The sequence below is a fragment of the Enhydra lutris genome, unplaced genomic scaffold (assembly GCF_002288905.1).
Source record: "Enhydra lutris kenyoni isolate GAN:26980312 unplaced genomic scaffold, ASM228890v2 scaffoldscaffold4, whole genome shotgun sequence".
Lineage (NCBI taxonomy): Eukaryota > Metazoa > Chordata > Mammalia > Carnivora > Mustelidae > Enhydra > Enhydra lutris.
In genome coordinates this window covers 3,762,434-3,777,397 of record NW_019154088.1, presented here as the reverse complement: position 1 = coordinate 3,777,397, position 14,964 = coordinate 3,762,434, and the positions used below count along the sequence as shown (strand labels likewise).

The 14,964-nt window shown below is 42.5% G+C and overlaps 1 protein-coding gene across 3 annotated transcripts in view; it reads right to left on the bottom strand.

Moving 5' to 3' along the window:
• The window catches only part of LOC111139049 (formin 1), a 372,768-nt gene that overhangs the window by 23,653 nt on the left and 334,151 nt on the right, over positions 1 to 14,964 (bottom strand). For all 3 annotated transcript variants that reach the window (XM_022491166.1, XM_022491174.1, XM_022491184.1), the window contains 2 exons: positions 11,517 to 11,568; positions 6,415 to 6,564 (listed from right to left, as the gene is read on the bottom strand). In XM_022491166.1, the coding sequence (XP_022346874.1) occupies positions 6,415 to 6,564; positions 11,517 to 11,568 (202 nt within the window). The remainder of the gene's footprint in view (positions 1 to 6,414; positions 6,565 to 11,516; positions 11,569 to 14,964) is intronic.

Sequence of the window (14,964 nt, the reverse complement as noted above, 5' to 3'; positions counted from 1 at the left end):
CACTCTCTTCTGCGTTTCTGTACGGAGGGAGTAGGAATACACCCTCTTCTCGGGGGTGTTGTAAGGAGACAGTGAGTTGATGAGTATACATGCCAACCATGGCCAATTCTCTTCCCTTTATTTTGTCAGTAATAGAAAATCACAGAATATGTTTAAAGAAATAGATGTAATCTAACTTCTGTTTTAGGAAGAGAACTGGATACAGTATGGAGGGACATTAGAGAGGAAACATAGAGAGGGAGAACAGAAGGGTGTTCCCATAAGCCAAGTGAGAGCTGAGGTCCTGAATGAGGGCAGAGCTACTGTGAAAAGAAGGTCCAGAAGAATAAGCACTGAGGAGGCAAAACGGAGAGGTTAACAACGGGTGGAAAATGATTGTGTGACGTTGTGGATGAATCAGGTTTTCAGCCTGCCTTTGGCTGCTAGGAGGAGGATAGTGATGCAGACTAAAGGTTGGGAAACTGACAGGAGCAGCCCTCAGGTGGGAGAGAATACATTCCAAGGGGGACTTCCTGAATGCAGGTGGAGACTGGGTGTCCTGGGGGGAATGGTTAGTGCAAGGCAGGAGATTTGGATCTAAGACTTAGAACTCAGAGCTTGGGTCTGGGAAGGAAGGCATGAGGGGTTGGCAGAGCTGGTTGGGGAAGCTCTGAGAATAGATGGGACTAGCTAGGGAGAGGGTGCTGAGGAGAAAAGAGAAAAGACATCTGGACTTCGGGAAAGGTTCTCTCTTGAGGAATAGAAGAAAATGAGGAGCTCATGGAGGAGTGGCTGTTTTCACAGATTTTTATGCAAAAGGAAAATAAATTTTTCTTATTTAAGCAGCAGTTACTTTGGCCTTTGCTGTGGCAGCGGAGGCTTTATCCTTACTGATACAGGAAGAAGGCAGGCGGTGCCAACAAAAAGGAAGTAAGAATAAACCAAAACTTCTCTTTTAAGAAGCTAGAAGGGAAAGGAAAGAGATGGAATGATAGTTTCCAGAAGGAAGAGGGTCAAAAGAGGTGTTTTGTTTTTTTTTTTCCCAAATCAATGCTCCTATACTTGCTACCATTTCTAAATTGACCATTTCCTCTCCTTATTCATGGAATATTCTGCCAAAGTAGTTTCAAAGTTATTGCTTGGGAAATAAGCAGGTTTGATTTTTTGTGGTATAAAGTCAGCTCTTTGGGGCATTTACTGTTTGTATATTTGTCTTCAAATGTGACTTAGAAAAAGGCAAAGTTTTGCCAATTTTCTAGGGGGTGATTACTTGAATTACTGCAGGATTCCTTCAACATATGACGCTTCTTAGCGGGCAAGTGTATACAGACCCTTTGACCACACAACAGAGGGCCGGGAAGAGAACGTTAACTTGTTAGGAGTTACTGTAATGACCATGTATGCATGTCAGTAGGAAAGCGGAATTCAATAAATAAAAATTTTAGTTTGTGGAACTTTTTCCAGGAAAAACTTTATCATATAAAGAGAGGAATTTCTGCAACATTTACACTGCGATCAATGGCTCCTTTGTGGGCTAAGTGACGGCCTCTCTAAGTTTCCAACTCCTGGTCCTAAAGTGACCTGAATGGTACAGAGCTGTGAGGACAGCTTTTGGGATAACCCCACAACAGCTCTCAACTATCTGCTGTCAAGAGTATGGCAACTGCATAATTAACCATAATCGTGGCAAGTAATATACTTAGAACAGAAACCCTGTTGGTATTGAGCTAAACTAAAAATGAGAAAGTAACCATTTATTCCCCCATAGTGTAAATTACAGCTATGTGTGTAATGAGATTTCTTATTTGCATTTTTTCATAAAACTCACCAAACTCCTTATTCACTCATTACTTACCCATTACGGGTTTTTAAAATGGCACTTGTTTAAAGTTTGCTTTGGCTCAGAGTGAATTATTTGCCAGGATTTTATTCCTGGAGTCATGAATCCCCTGAGACTTCTTTACCTTTTGCAAATTCATAGCTCATTTTGTGGGTCCTAGTGGTTTGTGGTCTCTCTGTGTGCATGTGTGAGGAGCAGTCTTAAGATATCCTAAGTAGTGAAACATTTCGCAAGAAAGAGTCTTGTATCCTGGAGTAATTAAACAAGAAACAAAAGGAAAAAGCAGAAAATGAATAAAGAGTAATCAATAAAGGTAGCAAAAATTAGCTTACCTCCTGTAATTATGCATATGCTTAGATAATCTGTTGATTTAATAGGTGGAAGAAATATGTGCTACAAAAATTCATTGTATGTTTGGATATCAAGAAGCACAAATACAAAAGTACATGAAAAGGTAAAATGAGGCAAGGCTGCCTCTGAGAGTAACAATTTTGATGAACTTTAGTAAACTACTAAATGCAATGTTAGATACACATGAGCAGAGGAAAACATTTTTGTGTGCACACTTTAAAAAAAAAAAAACAAACAGTGTCTCCAAGACCAATATTACTATTGTAGGGGAAGAACTCAGGGCACAAGGCAAGTTGGCTACAGACATTGACCAGCCAAGAGGGCAAGGAAAGTTCTCCCTGCTCCCAAATTTCTCCCCAGCTCACTGCCAGGCCTTGGCCAGAAATGTCTTCCTATATAATCCCTAATGAGCTGAAGAAGAAAGGTGAGAGCCATTATCTCAGGAATGAAACACACTGTCCCTCAGAATATTAGAAAAGTAGTTTCTAGAATCACAGACATTTCTAGCTAGAAGAGATCATCCCAATACATTTTTTAACAGTGTGACAATTGTGTCCCCCCACATAATAAGCAACTGGCCCGAGACTGACCACATAGCAAATTATTGACATAAAAATGCTAGTTTCCAACTCTCTACCTAGAGGTCTTTTTTGTACTACCGAGCACTGCCTGTAATCAGAAGGGGTTAAAGAGGGGCCTGGTATACTTCACGGCAAAGATAAATTCCAGTATTTGGGACAGGATGAGGACTGGTGGGCCACAGATCGAAGGTCCAGGCACTGGAGCATCCTGGACTTGTTCCTGGATACACAAGTTGCTATTTTGCCTAATGCTTGCTTAAATGCCAAGGACAATTTAATGACATTAATATACCGTCACATAGTATCCTGCTCTTCTACTGATATACTTGATCTGCACGTAAATCATATCCCTAGTGAAATACTATGTCTCCTCTACTCAAAACCAGAACTGCATTCTGACACCAGCTTAATGCTACAGCTTATCATTCACTCCTAAGGAACAAAAACATGGGATGTTTTTATAAGACAGTCATTTGTGTGTTTAGATATTATTCTGGGTTTTATGAGGGGGAACTGTCACCCTGTTAAGAAACAGCGTCACTTTCAATTTTGTATTAAGCTAATGTGTATTGATGGAAAACCATGTTAAGCAGAATAAGAAATAAATATTCTCTACCACCACAAATTGATTTCAAGTGGCCTAAAGTAGTTCTCAACACTTCCATTTCATTTGGAAGTGAATTTACACCTTGGAAAATATCATTATTTCTCCTTAATTTGTCCCAATGATTTCTGGGATTTTAATTGGCTTTCAAGTATATTTAAAAATCAAATAGGTGTAATTAGTTTTGATGGAATCCCAAACTATAGCTTTTTCTTTTTTTCCTAGTAATTTGCAAGCTATTAGGTTTTCATTGGGTTTTGAATTTCCTTTTTAAGGATGTCTTTGTATTATGTGATGTTACTTCCTGATATTTAGTCTTATTGGGATTTCCTGGAAAAGTATATAATAAAAAATAATAATATTGAACATGATTAAATGCGTGTCCAAATAAAGCGATCATGTTATTTCTCATGTAATTATAATGGAGAATTCAAGTTAATTTGCTTATTTTAGCATAATGAACATGTGACTCCAACAGTTTAAAAGCTAAAATCCTTAGCAGGTAGAGGACAATGAAAAAAAACAAAACAAAACACCTCACATCACAAGAAAACCCCAGATATTAATCAGTTTGTTTAACTGGATGCACAGCCGTATACATAATGTGCTAACGTTTCTTAACAAGTAGATTTCTGGAAACAAACTGCCTCCAAAAATATTTTATGAGCTGTCATTAACCTCAGAGATGTTTTTCTAGGTTGGCAACCTTGGTGATCCATCTCTCAAAAGCATGGCTGGAATGGAGAGACCCCTGAAATTGCTAAATGAGGAGAACTGAGAAGGGTCTTGTGAAGTCATGACCTTTGAAAGGTGTTGGTTTACAGAGTGTGAAGCAGGCAATTCACCAGCTGCACCCAGGAAGCTGCGCTGGACGGGCTGGTGGCCAGCAGGGAACAGCGCTTTGAAGGAAGGATGAGTGGATCCCACTGCCATGGCAGACTCACAGTTAGTCTGCTCGGACTTCTATGATGGGGGATAACTCCTTAATGTGGTTTACAGTTCAGTATTTCAACAGAAGATTCTTAAACTGAAAAGCAGTTAATTACCCTCTCTTTCTTCCCGCCTTCCCCGGACCATTTTTCTGGGCTCCAACTAGAAGGGCAAATTCACTAAGGGTGATGCTCAAAATCTGAGTCACGAGATCTTCTTACGCAAAGGCTGTCCATGCAGGATGCACCAAGGGACTGTCTGGCCTTCGGGTATGGGCGTGGAGAGCTGCCTGGCGAGCTGCTTCCCTGTGAGAGGGACAAGAGCTCGGCTCTATCACTTTCCTGTGGGGCTCACTGAACAGAATCTGTGCCACAGGAGCTTAGGATAGATGTAAAGGCCAAATAGGCAACCGCAGGGCAAGAGCAAGAAATCAGGTACCAAAAGTTTTAGGGTTTTTTTCTCCTCCTCCTCACTATTATTTTTTAGAGATTTTATTTATTTATTTATTTTTTATTATGACAGAGAGCGAGAGAGCACAAGCAGGGGAGCACCAGGCAGAGGGAGAAGCGGGCCCCCGCTGAGCAGGGAGCCTGATGCGGGGCTCGATCCCAGGACTCTGGGAACAAGACCTGAGCTGAAGGCAGACACTTGACTGACTGGGCCATCCAGACACCCGTCCTCCACATTATTATTAATAATCTATTTCGTTAACAATGTCACAACTCTTCCTTTGCTTCACTGTATCTATATAATGGATCTACTCACTTTAATTCCCATGTTTTCAAAGAAGAAGTGGTGGAGAGAAATGCTGATATGCATTCTTTTTTAAAGATTTTATTATTTATTTGACAGAGATCACAAGTAGGCAGAGAGGCAGGCAGAGAGAGAGGCAGGCTCCCTGCTGAGCAGAGAGCTCCATGCGGGGCTAGATCCCAGGATCTGAGATCATGACCTGAGCCGAAGGCAGAGGCTTAACCCACTGAGCCACCTGGGGCCCCCTGATATGCATTTTTTAAAGGTCTTTGATGTCCTGGGGGGGGGGGGGAAAGCAGGCTTTTTAAGAAAAAAGTCCCCGAGTATCATAATTAGATACTTGGTAATACTGGGTCAAAAACCTCTAAACATGGATCCCTTCAAAAATAGCTTTTTAAGGTGAATGTATTACTGTATAGTATGTGTGTACATGCACATAGACATATTAGGTATATGCCTTTTCTCTGATCACAAGTAAAGAACAAAAATACTGAATTATGGAATTCCAGGTCTCAATGTTTAGTGAGCTATGGATGCTATCGTTGGATAAACCATTTCCCTTAATTTGTAGAAGTTTTTTTGGTCTCCTTCTCCTCCGCTTTGAATGACACTCTCATACATCTGTTCTGCAGCGGTAGTACACCCAGACCTTTTTGAAGTTTAAATGCATGACACACTTTGTAGAACAGTGGCGACCTGATCAAAACAGTGATCAAGCAGAAATGTTTTTTTTTTTTTTTCTGATAAGCAGGGCCAAATTTAGTCTCGTTCTAAGCAGAATGAACTCTCTCTCTCTCCCTATATTCAGAGTGGAGATTTTTCTTCTACCCACAACTAATAAAATCAGGAGGCTGCAATGAGGCTGAGCGGCAAGCAGTTTGATGTCCTCAGCAGGATACGAGGAGTCACAAGTGGCGCTGTAAATCCAGAGCGGGGCTTCAACACTGTGTTAAGTGTGGCCCGAGTCTCTGAGATTTCCTTTTGATGCAAGTTCAGTATATTAATGGGAAAAGCATTCACTTTTATTTGTCTGTACTGTCTGCAACAGCAAGGCTGCCTCATTTAGCCTGGGCCAACGTGAAAATACACAGAGAAGCAATCTGTTGCAAATTAGCACAGCTCCCCTTTCATTTACTAGCTAGTAATTGGAAGGGGTTAAGAAAGTGTAACTTATCAGACCACGTGAGCTATCTGCTTGTGCGACAGCGCGCCTCCCCAAATTTCCCCATGAGCCCCCAGGCAATAATCTTTCCTCAGTGTCCACTTGATCTGAAAGAAAACCCTGATGCGTGTGAAAGGCGCTTCCTTGGTGAGGTTTGACAAGGCAGTTTCCTGGACTCCTGAAGCGGGTATTGATGACTCCATCAGAACCTTACCTTTCTTTAGATATAGCTTTACTCTCCCGCTTCCAAATGGTCTTGAAGTCACTGCAGAACTCGTACCACACCATAAACACATAGTTGGGTGTGATCTCCTTCTCACCGGACTTTGGCTTCATCCCAAAATATCCTACCGTCGTTTCAAAACTGCAACAGGTAGGGGGGAAAAATACAGAGTGAGGTGGGGGGTGAGAAACTGTCCACACCGTCAGGGCCGGGTCACGGGGGGTGTTTCCCACGTATTCATTCTCTAAGATAGAAGCCCAGCCCGCACAGTGACTGTGGCTTATCCTGAGCCTCAGAAAACCTGTTTGGTTAAACCACTTCCCCAGGAAATTCAATGTGATACTCCTGGTCACACCTTACATGTATGAACATGAGCACGTCTGATTCTAGGGGGGATACGCCGGTAAAGCTATGAGTTTGCCCTTTGTCTCAAATTCACGTCATTTACTAGCTCTTCATTTTACGTATCGTGACTACCTGGACATGTAACGATGATATTCCGGTTTTGCAGCCTTCGCAGTGGTCAGTTAGACAGCCCATCGGGAATAAGTACTCTGTTGAGCGCTTCACGGAAAATTAAGAGACTATTCTACCCTCATTCTGCCATCCACTGGCTTTGTGATCTTGGGTCAATCACTCAGCATCAGACTCTTGTTTTCTTGAGGGTGAAATGAGACAGGAGACTTAGAGCAGATGATCTCCGAGAAGGTTATATTTTAAAGCTTGATACACTACACGAATAGAAACCACTGATGCATACATAGAAAGAGGTATGACAGAAGGCACGGCAAGGTTTGGGTGCAAAAACATCTTTGATCCTGGAAAGATAATCTCTGAACCGGCCAGAAAAGGATCCAGGTTTTCCAAAGTCGATTCTCAGGCATTGCCCCGAGAATCTCCTGACCTACCCCATGGAGAGGCTCACTGCACACACACACGGCTCAGGCCTCCCAAGCAGCCCTTCTTGGAGGGGCTAGCTTTGTAGCAATTTATAGCTCTGTGCTTAGTCCCCCACCCCCAACCTCCACCCACCTAAAGCCTCCCAAGCTCATTTGCCAGGAGCAAGAACACTTAAATAAATGGCCCTTTTTTCTAGGGTGTTGGAAACTAATCAAAGCAGGAATGGCTGGCCACGTTTACTACTCAGTGCTCTATCATCTGTTCAGACACAGCGTTTTTTTTTTGTGGCCATCCTGAATCCTGAGTTTCTAATGGAGCTCCATTCAATGGCAATTGTAAAACCCCGAAGCCCCGTCACTATTACGGAGAATACTTTCATCTCATTCTCCGTTATTGGGCAATATGAATCTCATAAGATTTTATCACATTTCACAGATGAACTGTTAATTGATTCCATGGCTATGATTAGGTGAGATCCAAGCTGGAGCTGCAGCTCTGAGTCCCATAAATTCTTTGTGCTTCTGTAAATAATAAATCTGTTCTTAATGCAAATTAAAACTACCAGCCAGGGAATTTTGGCTCCCAGTTATTAAAAGACTGGAAGTGTATAAGCAGAGAAAGGCAATAACTGCGGTAATTCCTTAAGGGACTCTCTTATAATTCCAAACATACATAATTTGGAACAAAACCATTAATGGAAGAAAGTTGCACTGTCAGGCGACTCCTAACTGTGTGGCGGTCAAAATACTGATAAAACCAAGTGTACGCTCTATGGCATATACTGTTGTTTCATTCACAAGCAAAATTATATTGACTGTGGCGGGGAAACACACCAGTAGAGGGTTATGTAAACGACAGGGACAGGCCGTGAATTTCTTACAGAATCCTGGGGCTTCAGAACTGGAGGGGACTTATAGGCCAAGTCATCTAAGGTTCTCATTTCTGAGATGAGAAAACAGAGACCTGGAAAGATTGAATGACTTTATTCGTGGGCAGAGCTGGGCCTACCACTCATGTCCCCTGATTCTCAGTGAAATCGTTTATCCACTCCACCCTTCTGTCGCTCGTGCTCATTGACACAGGCATTTAAGAAATAAAAGTCTTATTCCTTTTTTTTTCTTTCTTTCTGTTTCCACTTTAGACACAGATGCCCCCCAGTAGAGCCCATCATCATCGTTTCTTCTCTTCCTTATGGTCAATACGGAAACACACATGCTTGTGCATTAATAGAGAAGAGAGAGTCTTTCCCTCTTAGTATTCAGAGGAGCAGAGGACTTCCTAACAGGATATAGTGAAGAGGGCAGGTACTCTGGTCACTGTGCCTCACGGGTCACCCCAGCACCTCTGGCGGTGTCTGGACTCTTGAACCTGAGACCCAGATGCTGCAAATGCCAGGGTTGTTTGGGGCGTTATTGCAGAGCTTCAGAAAAGCATGTCAGCATCCCAGAGGCCCACTTTTCCCAGCCTGCACTGGAGCTAACCCTGGATCCTCACCACCTCTCGTCCTGGGGGGTTGGGAGGCCCTGCTTGCTAAGCTTCCACGGGGCAGAGACTAAAGGAAATAGTGAATTTCAGCATGCCCCCTCCCCTGCCAGCCCCCCCGCCCCCGCCTCGGGTATGTTTTAAAAACTAAGAAAGCAAGTGAACTCAGAAGAACCAGAGCAAACATAGGCCCAGGGGGTGGCCTGGCTTTGGCGCTCTGCAAATTTGACAAAGATGGGCCTTATTTGAACTCAGAGTTATCCCTTTGTTCAAGGAGAAGCTAAAGGGCTAGAATATGAGCCTACAACTAATTCATAAGGTCCAGACTACTGTCCTCCTGAAACCTGTTGATACTTAACAGCCATTCTCCAACGGACAAAGGGGCCGTCGTGCTTTCTGCAATTTCTGTTTCTCAGCAGGTAACTCTCAAATAGCTTCCAACTTTTATACGACTGATTTCTATTCATATGTTAGGTTCCATAAAACTTCTTTTCTTCGATCTATTCCCCCCCCCCACGCCAATTCCTTGTCTGATTCCTATCTTTTTCATTCAGCTAAATATTTTTAAAGCACAGACAACGACACTATCGAAGAGCCTGTGGCGACGTGAGCTGTTTTACTTTTCTGTGTGGAGATGCCAGAGCGGGACGCGTCCCCTTACGGTTTCACACGCACGCCTCTAGAAACTGCTTAGGAAAAGCAAACATGCCGTGGCCTCAGAGTAAATTGTTTCTCTTGAGAACAAAACAGAAGACTTTACTAAATCTCACATGAATATTGCAACATTGACCACCAGCCTCCTTAAAAAGTGCAGGCAAACAACTGTGGCTTCTACATTAAAGATGGGATCTAACATATTTCATGTAGGACATGAAAGCTGCACTACCTTCACCACAAAGTCACGGAAAACACTGACAACTAAAATTTATGAGCCCCCTCAGCATAGCTAATGCACAGCAGCAGCTTTGGCTCCGCAAAGGTCGGCCCCCCTTTTTCGTTAAGCAAGAATCTTGAAGAAATATTAGAAAGTTGACATCCTCCCTAGAAAGCCAAATTTCTGTTTGGCCCGACACCAGTGTGTCCTTGTGGATGGTCTCTTCTGGACGCACTATTTTTCTGGAACATGGACATATTCGCTTTCCACAGGAGGAAGGGAAAACTTAATATAGGGATAAGGCTGACCATGGGGCACAAAAATCTAAGAACATCATCATGTGTTTTGATTGCTTGGGTTTTCAAAGATGATCTATCCTGACTCAAGAACACGTCTGCACTTAAAAATGCAGGATTTGCCTCAAGTTCACTTTCATCTGCAGTTGAATTTGATTGGTAGTTGGAAGCAGGGCAAGCTGTTGGCACCCATCGAAGCAGAGCGGACAGCAGGGTCTACAGGCTTTCAGAACTCTTGGAAATTGTGGCTAGACAGGAGGAAATGGTTGGTTTCTGGAGTTTGTTCATTTGCATTTAATGAACTCCTTGCCTCAGAGATCTATAAAGCTCGCTGTCCTTCTAGGCTATTTCCTACCCCTACGTCTCACTGAGTTTTCTAATACTTCTAGAATTGGCACCAGCACTGTGTATCAGTGTTCTCTGTGCTGAAGATGAGAATGCTTCAGTATATTCTCACTCACCCTTTTAAGAGTGGAGGCATCGCCAAGCTGACTAACCTGGTCAGCTGACAAAAATAAAAGCCTTTATCAGAGACCAGAGCCACTGATTACTGGGTGAACTGGATGGTTCCATTCTGCTCTCTAATAAGAGAGAGAAGAGCAAAGAAGAGGCCTGAAGTGGGTGAGGGTAGACAGAAGAATTCTGAGGTCTCTTCCAATTTCTTTTTAGATACACGGGTAAGACCCTCATCCCCACGTCCCCCCTGTTTACCGTATCCTCTCAGATCTGAGGAAAGACATAATAAGTCACTTAGGCATTTGCAATAATTGGTTTAATCTAGTTGTAATACTAGGAAGGATCACATTGTTCCTAACTTCCATAAAGTGGCTCAGGAGCAGAGAAATTTGTTGTGAGGCAGAGCGCGCCATGGCGTGATCCTTGTCATTCACTTCTGAATGGTTCTGTGCTCTCTGAGGAGAAATATTTCCAAGTCTCATCATAGAGTTTTCCCTTCAGATTCCGACAGAATCTAACTGCTCATGGATCTCAACAAATGGGGCCAAAAGAATGGCTAGTCAGACAGAATGCTAAGTAAAATCAACCAGTCATAAAATAAAAAAAGTGCTGTGTTGGGGCGCCTGGGTGGCTCAGTGGGTTAAAGCCTCTGCCTTCAGCTCAGATCATGATCCCAGGATCCTGGGATCAAGCCCCACAGCAGGGTCTCTGCTCAGCAGGGATCCTGCCTTCCCCTCCCTCTCTGCCTGCCTCTCTGCCTACTTGTGACTTCTCTCTCTCTCTGTCAAATAAATAAATAAAATCTTTAAAAAAAATGCTATATTGATTCCACTTATATAAGATATCTACAGTAGTCAAAGTCACAGAGACAGGAAGTAGAAAAACAGTTACCAGGAGCCGGGGTGGGGGAGGAGAACGAGGCTAGTTTTGGTTTAATGGGTACAGAGTTCCATTTGGAGATGAGTTAGTTCTGAAGATAGACGGTGGTGATGGTTGCAGAGCAATGTGACTGCACTGAATAATAACAATCATAAAAAGGAACAGCAAGGCAAAGAAAGGACTAAGGCCACGTCAGAGCCACTTACCTTTTCTGTGCGTTCTCCAAGTGACTTTCTTCCATCTTATGCTCTTTTTTGGCTGTGAAAGAGAAATAATTATTACTAAAACGGTGTGTTCTTCCATCCTATCTTTTGTGTCATCTTCTAACTTTGGTTACACCCATGTGTTGTCAAAATAATTCTGAATGCAGGGGTTGGCAGCCCCTACCAGATGCCCTGGATGGAGAGAGTTCTCAACTGGCTATATTCCACATCCGCCCCCCCGCCCCCCGCCGCTTTCTTGAGAATAGTGAGAGCTAATGGTGGCCATATAATTTACTGTTCTCACTGGGACACTCTTGAGAGTGGAAGAAGGTGATAACTAATAATTACATCAGGACAAAAACATAAATTGGAACAATCCTGGCCAGACTGGTACAGGTGGTCACCCCAGCTACAGCTGGCCTCTTGGTGAGCTTTGGCATGTACTTGGCACTCTCCCCCCAACCCCAAACATCAGAAACCCAGAACCTTTTACAGAGGTTCTGCTCAGGTTCAAACAAATTCACTGGAACCCTTGCACACACTGTCTCTACACACAGAGGCTCCTTTGGCAGTCTGGGGAAGCCTATGGTCTCCTTTCTCAGAATACTGTTTTTAAATGCCTTAGACAAAAAAATACTTAAGACTACTAAGGAAATCCATGATACTGTGCTACAGCTCTGAATTTATAGATTAAGAACCAGTGTTCTGTAGGAACGATATTTATTTAGGAGGTTTCATTTTTAGGTGGTGCTTTTACATATCATTCTCTCTAATCAGAAAATAAGACTATTATACATGATAATAACACTTCTTCACTTTAAAAATGTCTAGAAAAATAGGCAAGTCATTATCTATATAAGGCTTAAGGTTCCTTTCATTTAGGGCTACAATGATATCAAGTGAACAGGAAAAGAAAGTCAGTCATATCTACCACGGCCTATGACATGAAACTTCATGAAAGATATTAAGGGATTTTTAAAAAAGATTTATTTATTTATTTGAGAGAGAGAGAGAGAGCAAGCATAAGCAGCGGGGAGGGGCAGAGGGAGACAGAGAAGTAGGGTTCCTGCTGAGGAAGGAGCCTGATGTGGGACTTGATCCTGGGACGCTGGGATCATAACCTGAGCCAAAGGCAAACGCTTGACTGACTGAGTCACCGAGGCACCCCATATTAAAGGATTTTCAAATACCAGTATTTTGCTAAGCTTAGCTCTGCCATGTATGGCCTGCGTGACTGTGGTCAAGTTATTCATGACCACCTGCCTAGTTATTGACTCATCTGCCCTATAAGAACAGCCACAGCGACTACCATCATGCAACCGTTACAAAGATTAAATGACATAAGACACATCACGGGCTTGGTACACAATATATGATCAATGAATGGCATGAAAGGTATTATTAATACCACATCATCATCATTAACTTCATCACTGATTTTAAAAAGTCAATTTTATGAAGTTACTCCCCTGCTCAAAACCTTCCAAAGGCTTGTCGTCGCCCTTGACATAACTGCTGACATCTTCAAATATCCCCTGAGGCCCTGCGGGTCTGCTCCCTGGCTCCTCTGTGACATCACTTCCTCTCTCTCATGCTACTTCCTTTCCAGCCTTTCTGCCGACTTACTGATACTTGAGCACATTGAGCACGCGCACTGGGGGGGTCTTCTGCACTTGCTGCACCCTGCCCACTGTCTGTGCATGACTGGCTCCCTTCCTGTTTTCAGGTTTCAGCTCAGATATCACCCTCTCTGACCATTGCTACACATCCCTGTCCTCTCCCCCAACTCTCTGAATCTCTACGTGTTATCTTTTTTGCTGCTCAGCCTCTATCTACCTGGTAGACTATTTGTTTTCTCATGCATTTATTATATGACCATTGCATGCAAGCTCAAGGAGAGAAGCAACTTCATCTGGCTTGTTTTCTGCTGAGCCTTAAACACGGGAAGAGTGCCTATAAAATAACTTATTTTAGTTGAAAAATACATATATTGGACAAATGTTGTTTAGAAAGAAAGATACTAGGTTTCCTAAACATAAAACTTGATATTTAGAATACAAATATAGACTAAACAAGAATGTCAGGCTGAAGTTGTATACTATTACCTCCAAGACCTGTAAATGTCAATGAACAAAAATGACTTTTTTATATTAAAATAATTCTGTTTTGATAATGATACCACTTTAGGTAAAATCATAGTTTTGATCATCTTTTGAAGTATGATTTCCCCCATCCTCCTAGTAGGGGTCTCCATGAATTAGTCTCCTTCTTAGCCAGTCAGACAGAAAGAAGAGACCAAGTCTCTCCTAAAAGACAAGTCCTCCAAAATGGGAAACAAACAAGTAGTTTGTTCTTAGCCAGTGATTCTTAATTATGTGCATGGCCAAACACAAGGAAAAATTCCTTTGAGGCTTGAGTGATCTTCCTGGAGCACCTTTGCTGTTCTCCCTCTCCAGGTGGTTTCTAACTGGCTACTTCCAGGCAGGAAGTAGACTGTAGGCAAGCTGTCTTTGCATATAAATTCACTGACGAGAAATACCGTTTCCACAAGGAATTAACCATTCAATAAGATTTTGGAATAGCTCTCTAAATACGGTTATTTGGGAAAAAAGCAGCATCCAAAATGTAAAAAGAGGTGTTACCAAGAGGCCCAATGCATACCACAGAACTGAGGGCTTAGGAGGAGAGAACCTTCAAGAAAATGAGAAGAACCTAGAGATCTTAATTTTTCCCTAAGCAAAGGGCCTATTACAGATAGAAAAGGCAGACACTTCCATGGTGTGACGTGGAAGCTCTACCAGCCTAAAATATTTGTTCCATCAAAACGTGTGACATTTTCAGTCTTCAAAGTGCTCTAAGCCAAACAAAAAGACATTACTGGAAGGAAAATGTTTAAAGATTGGAGTCACAAACTCAAATTCTAGTGTCAGCAGCATATAAGGCAACTGTAGGCCAAGCAGAAGAATCCTTACATTCTAAAATTCTATCCCTTGCTTCTCGATACTGGAACTGACAGTCTCAGCATAGGGAAGCCAAGAGGCAGTGGTAGGAAAATGGGAAGGCCTTGCTGCATGGAAGGGAGGGAAGGCACTTAACACCATTACCAGATCTTCCACCTTTTTCAGAGAAGCTAAAATTTTAAATGAATGGTCCCAACTTAAAAAAAAAAATTTTTTTTTTTTTTTTCAAATACTCTATAGGACAAAGGGAACATTCCTGTTGGCCATATCGGGTTCTGCAAGCTCTGACTTAAGCCATTAGTAGCAAAAGACACAACGACGTAGGTGGATTTGTTCTTTTGTTCCATGTGCCAGATCCTATTCTAGATGCTCGGGATCCCCCAGTAAAGAAAGTAAAGGTCCCTCTAGAACCTTCATTCTAGTTGGGGAAGACAGGCAATTAAACTTGAGAGAATAAGATCCAGTGTGAGTGATTTTTGGTAAGGGGTAGC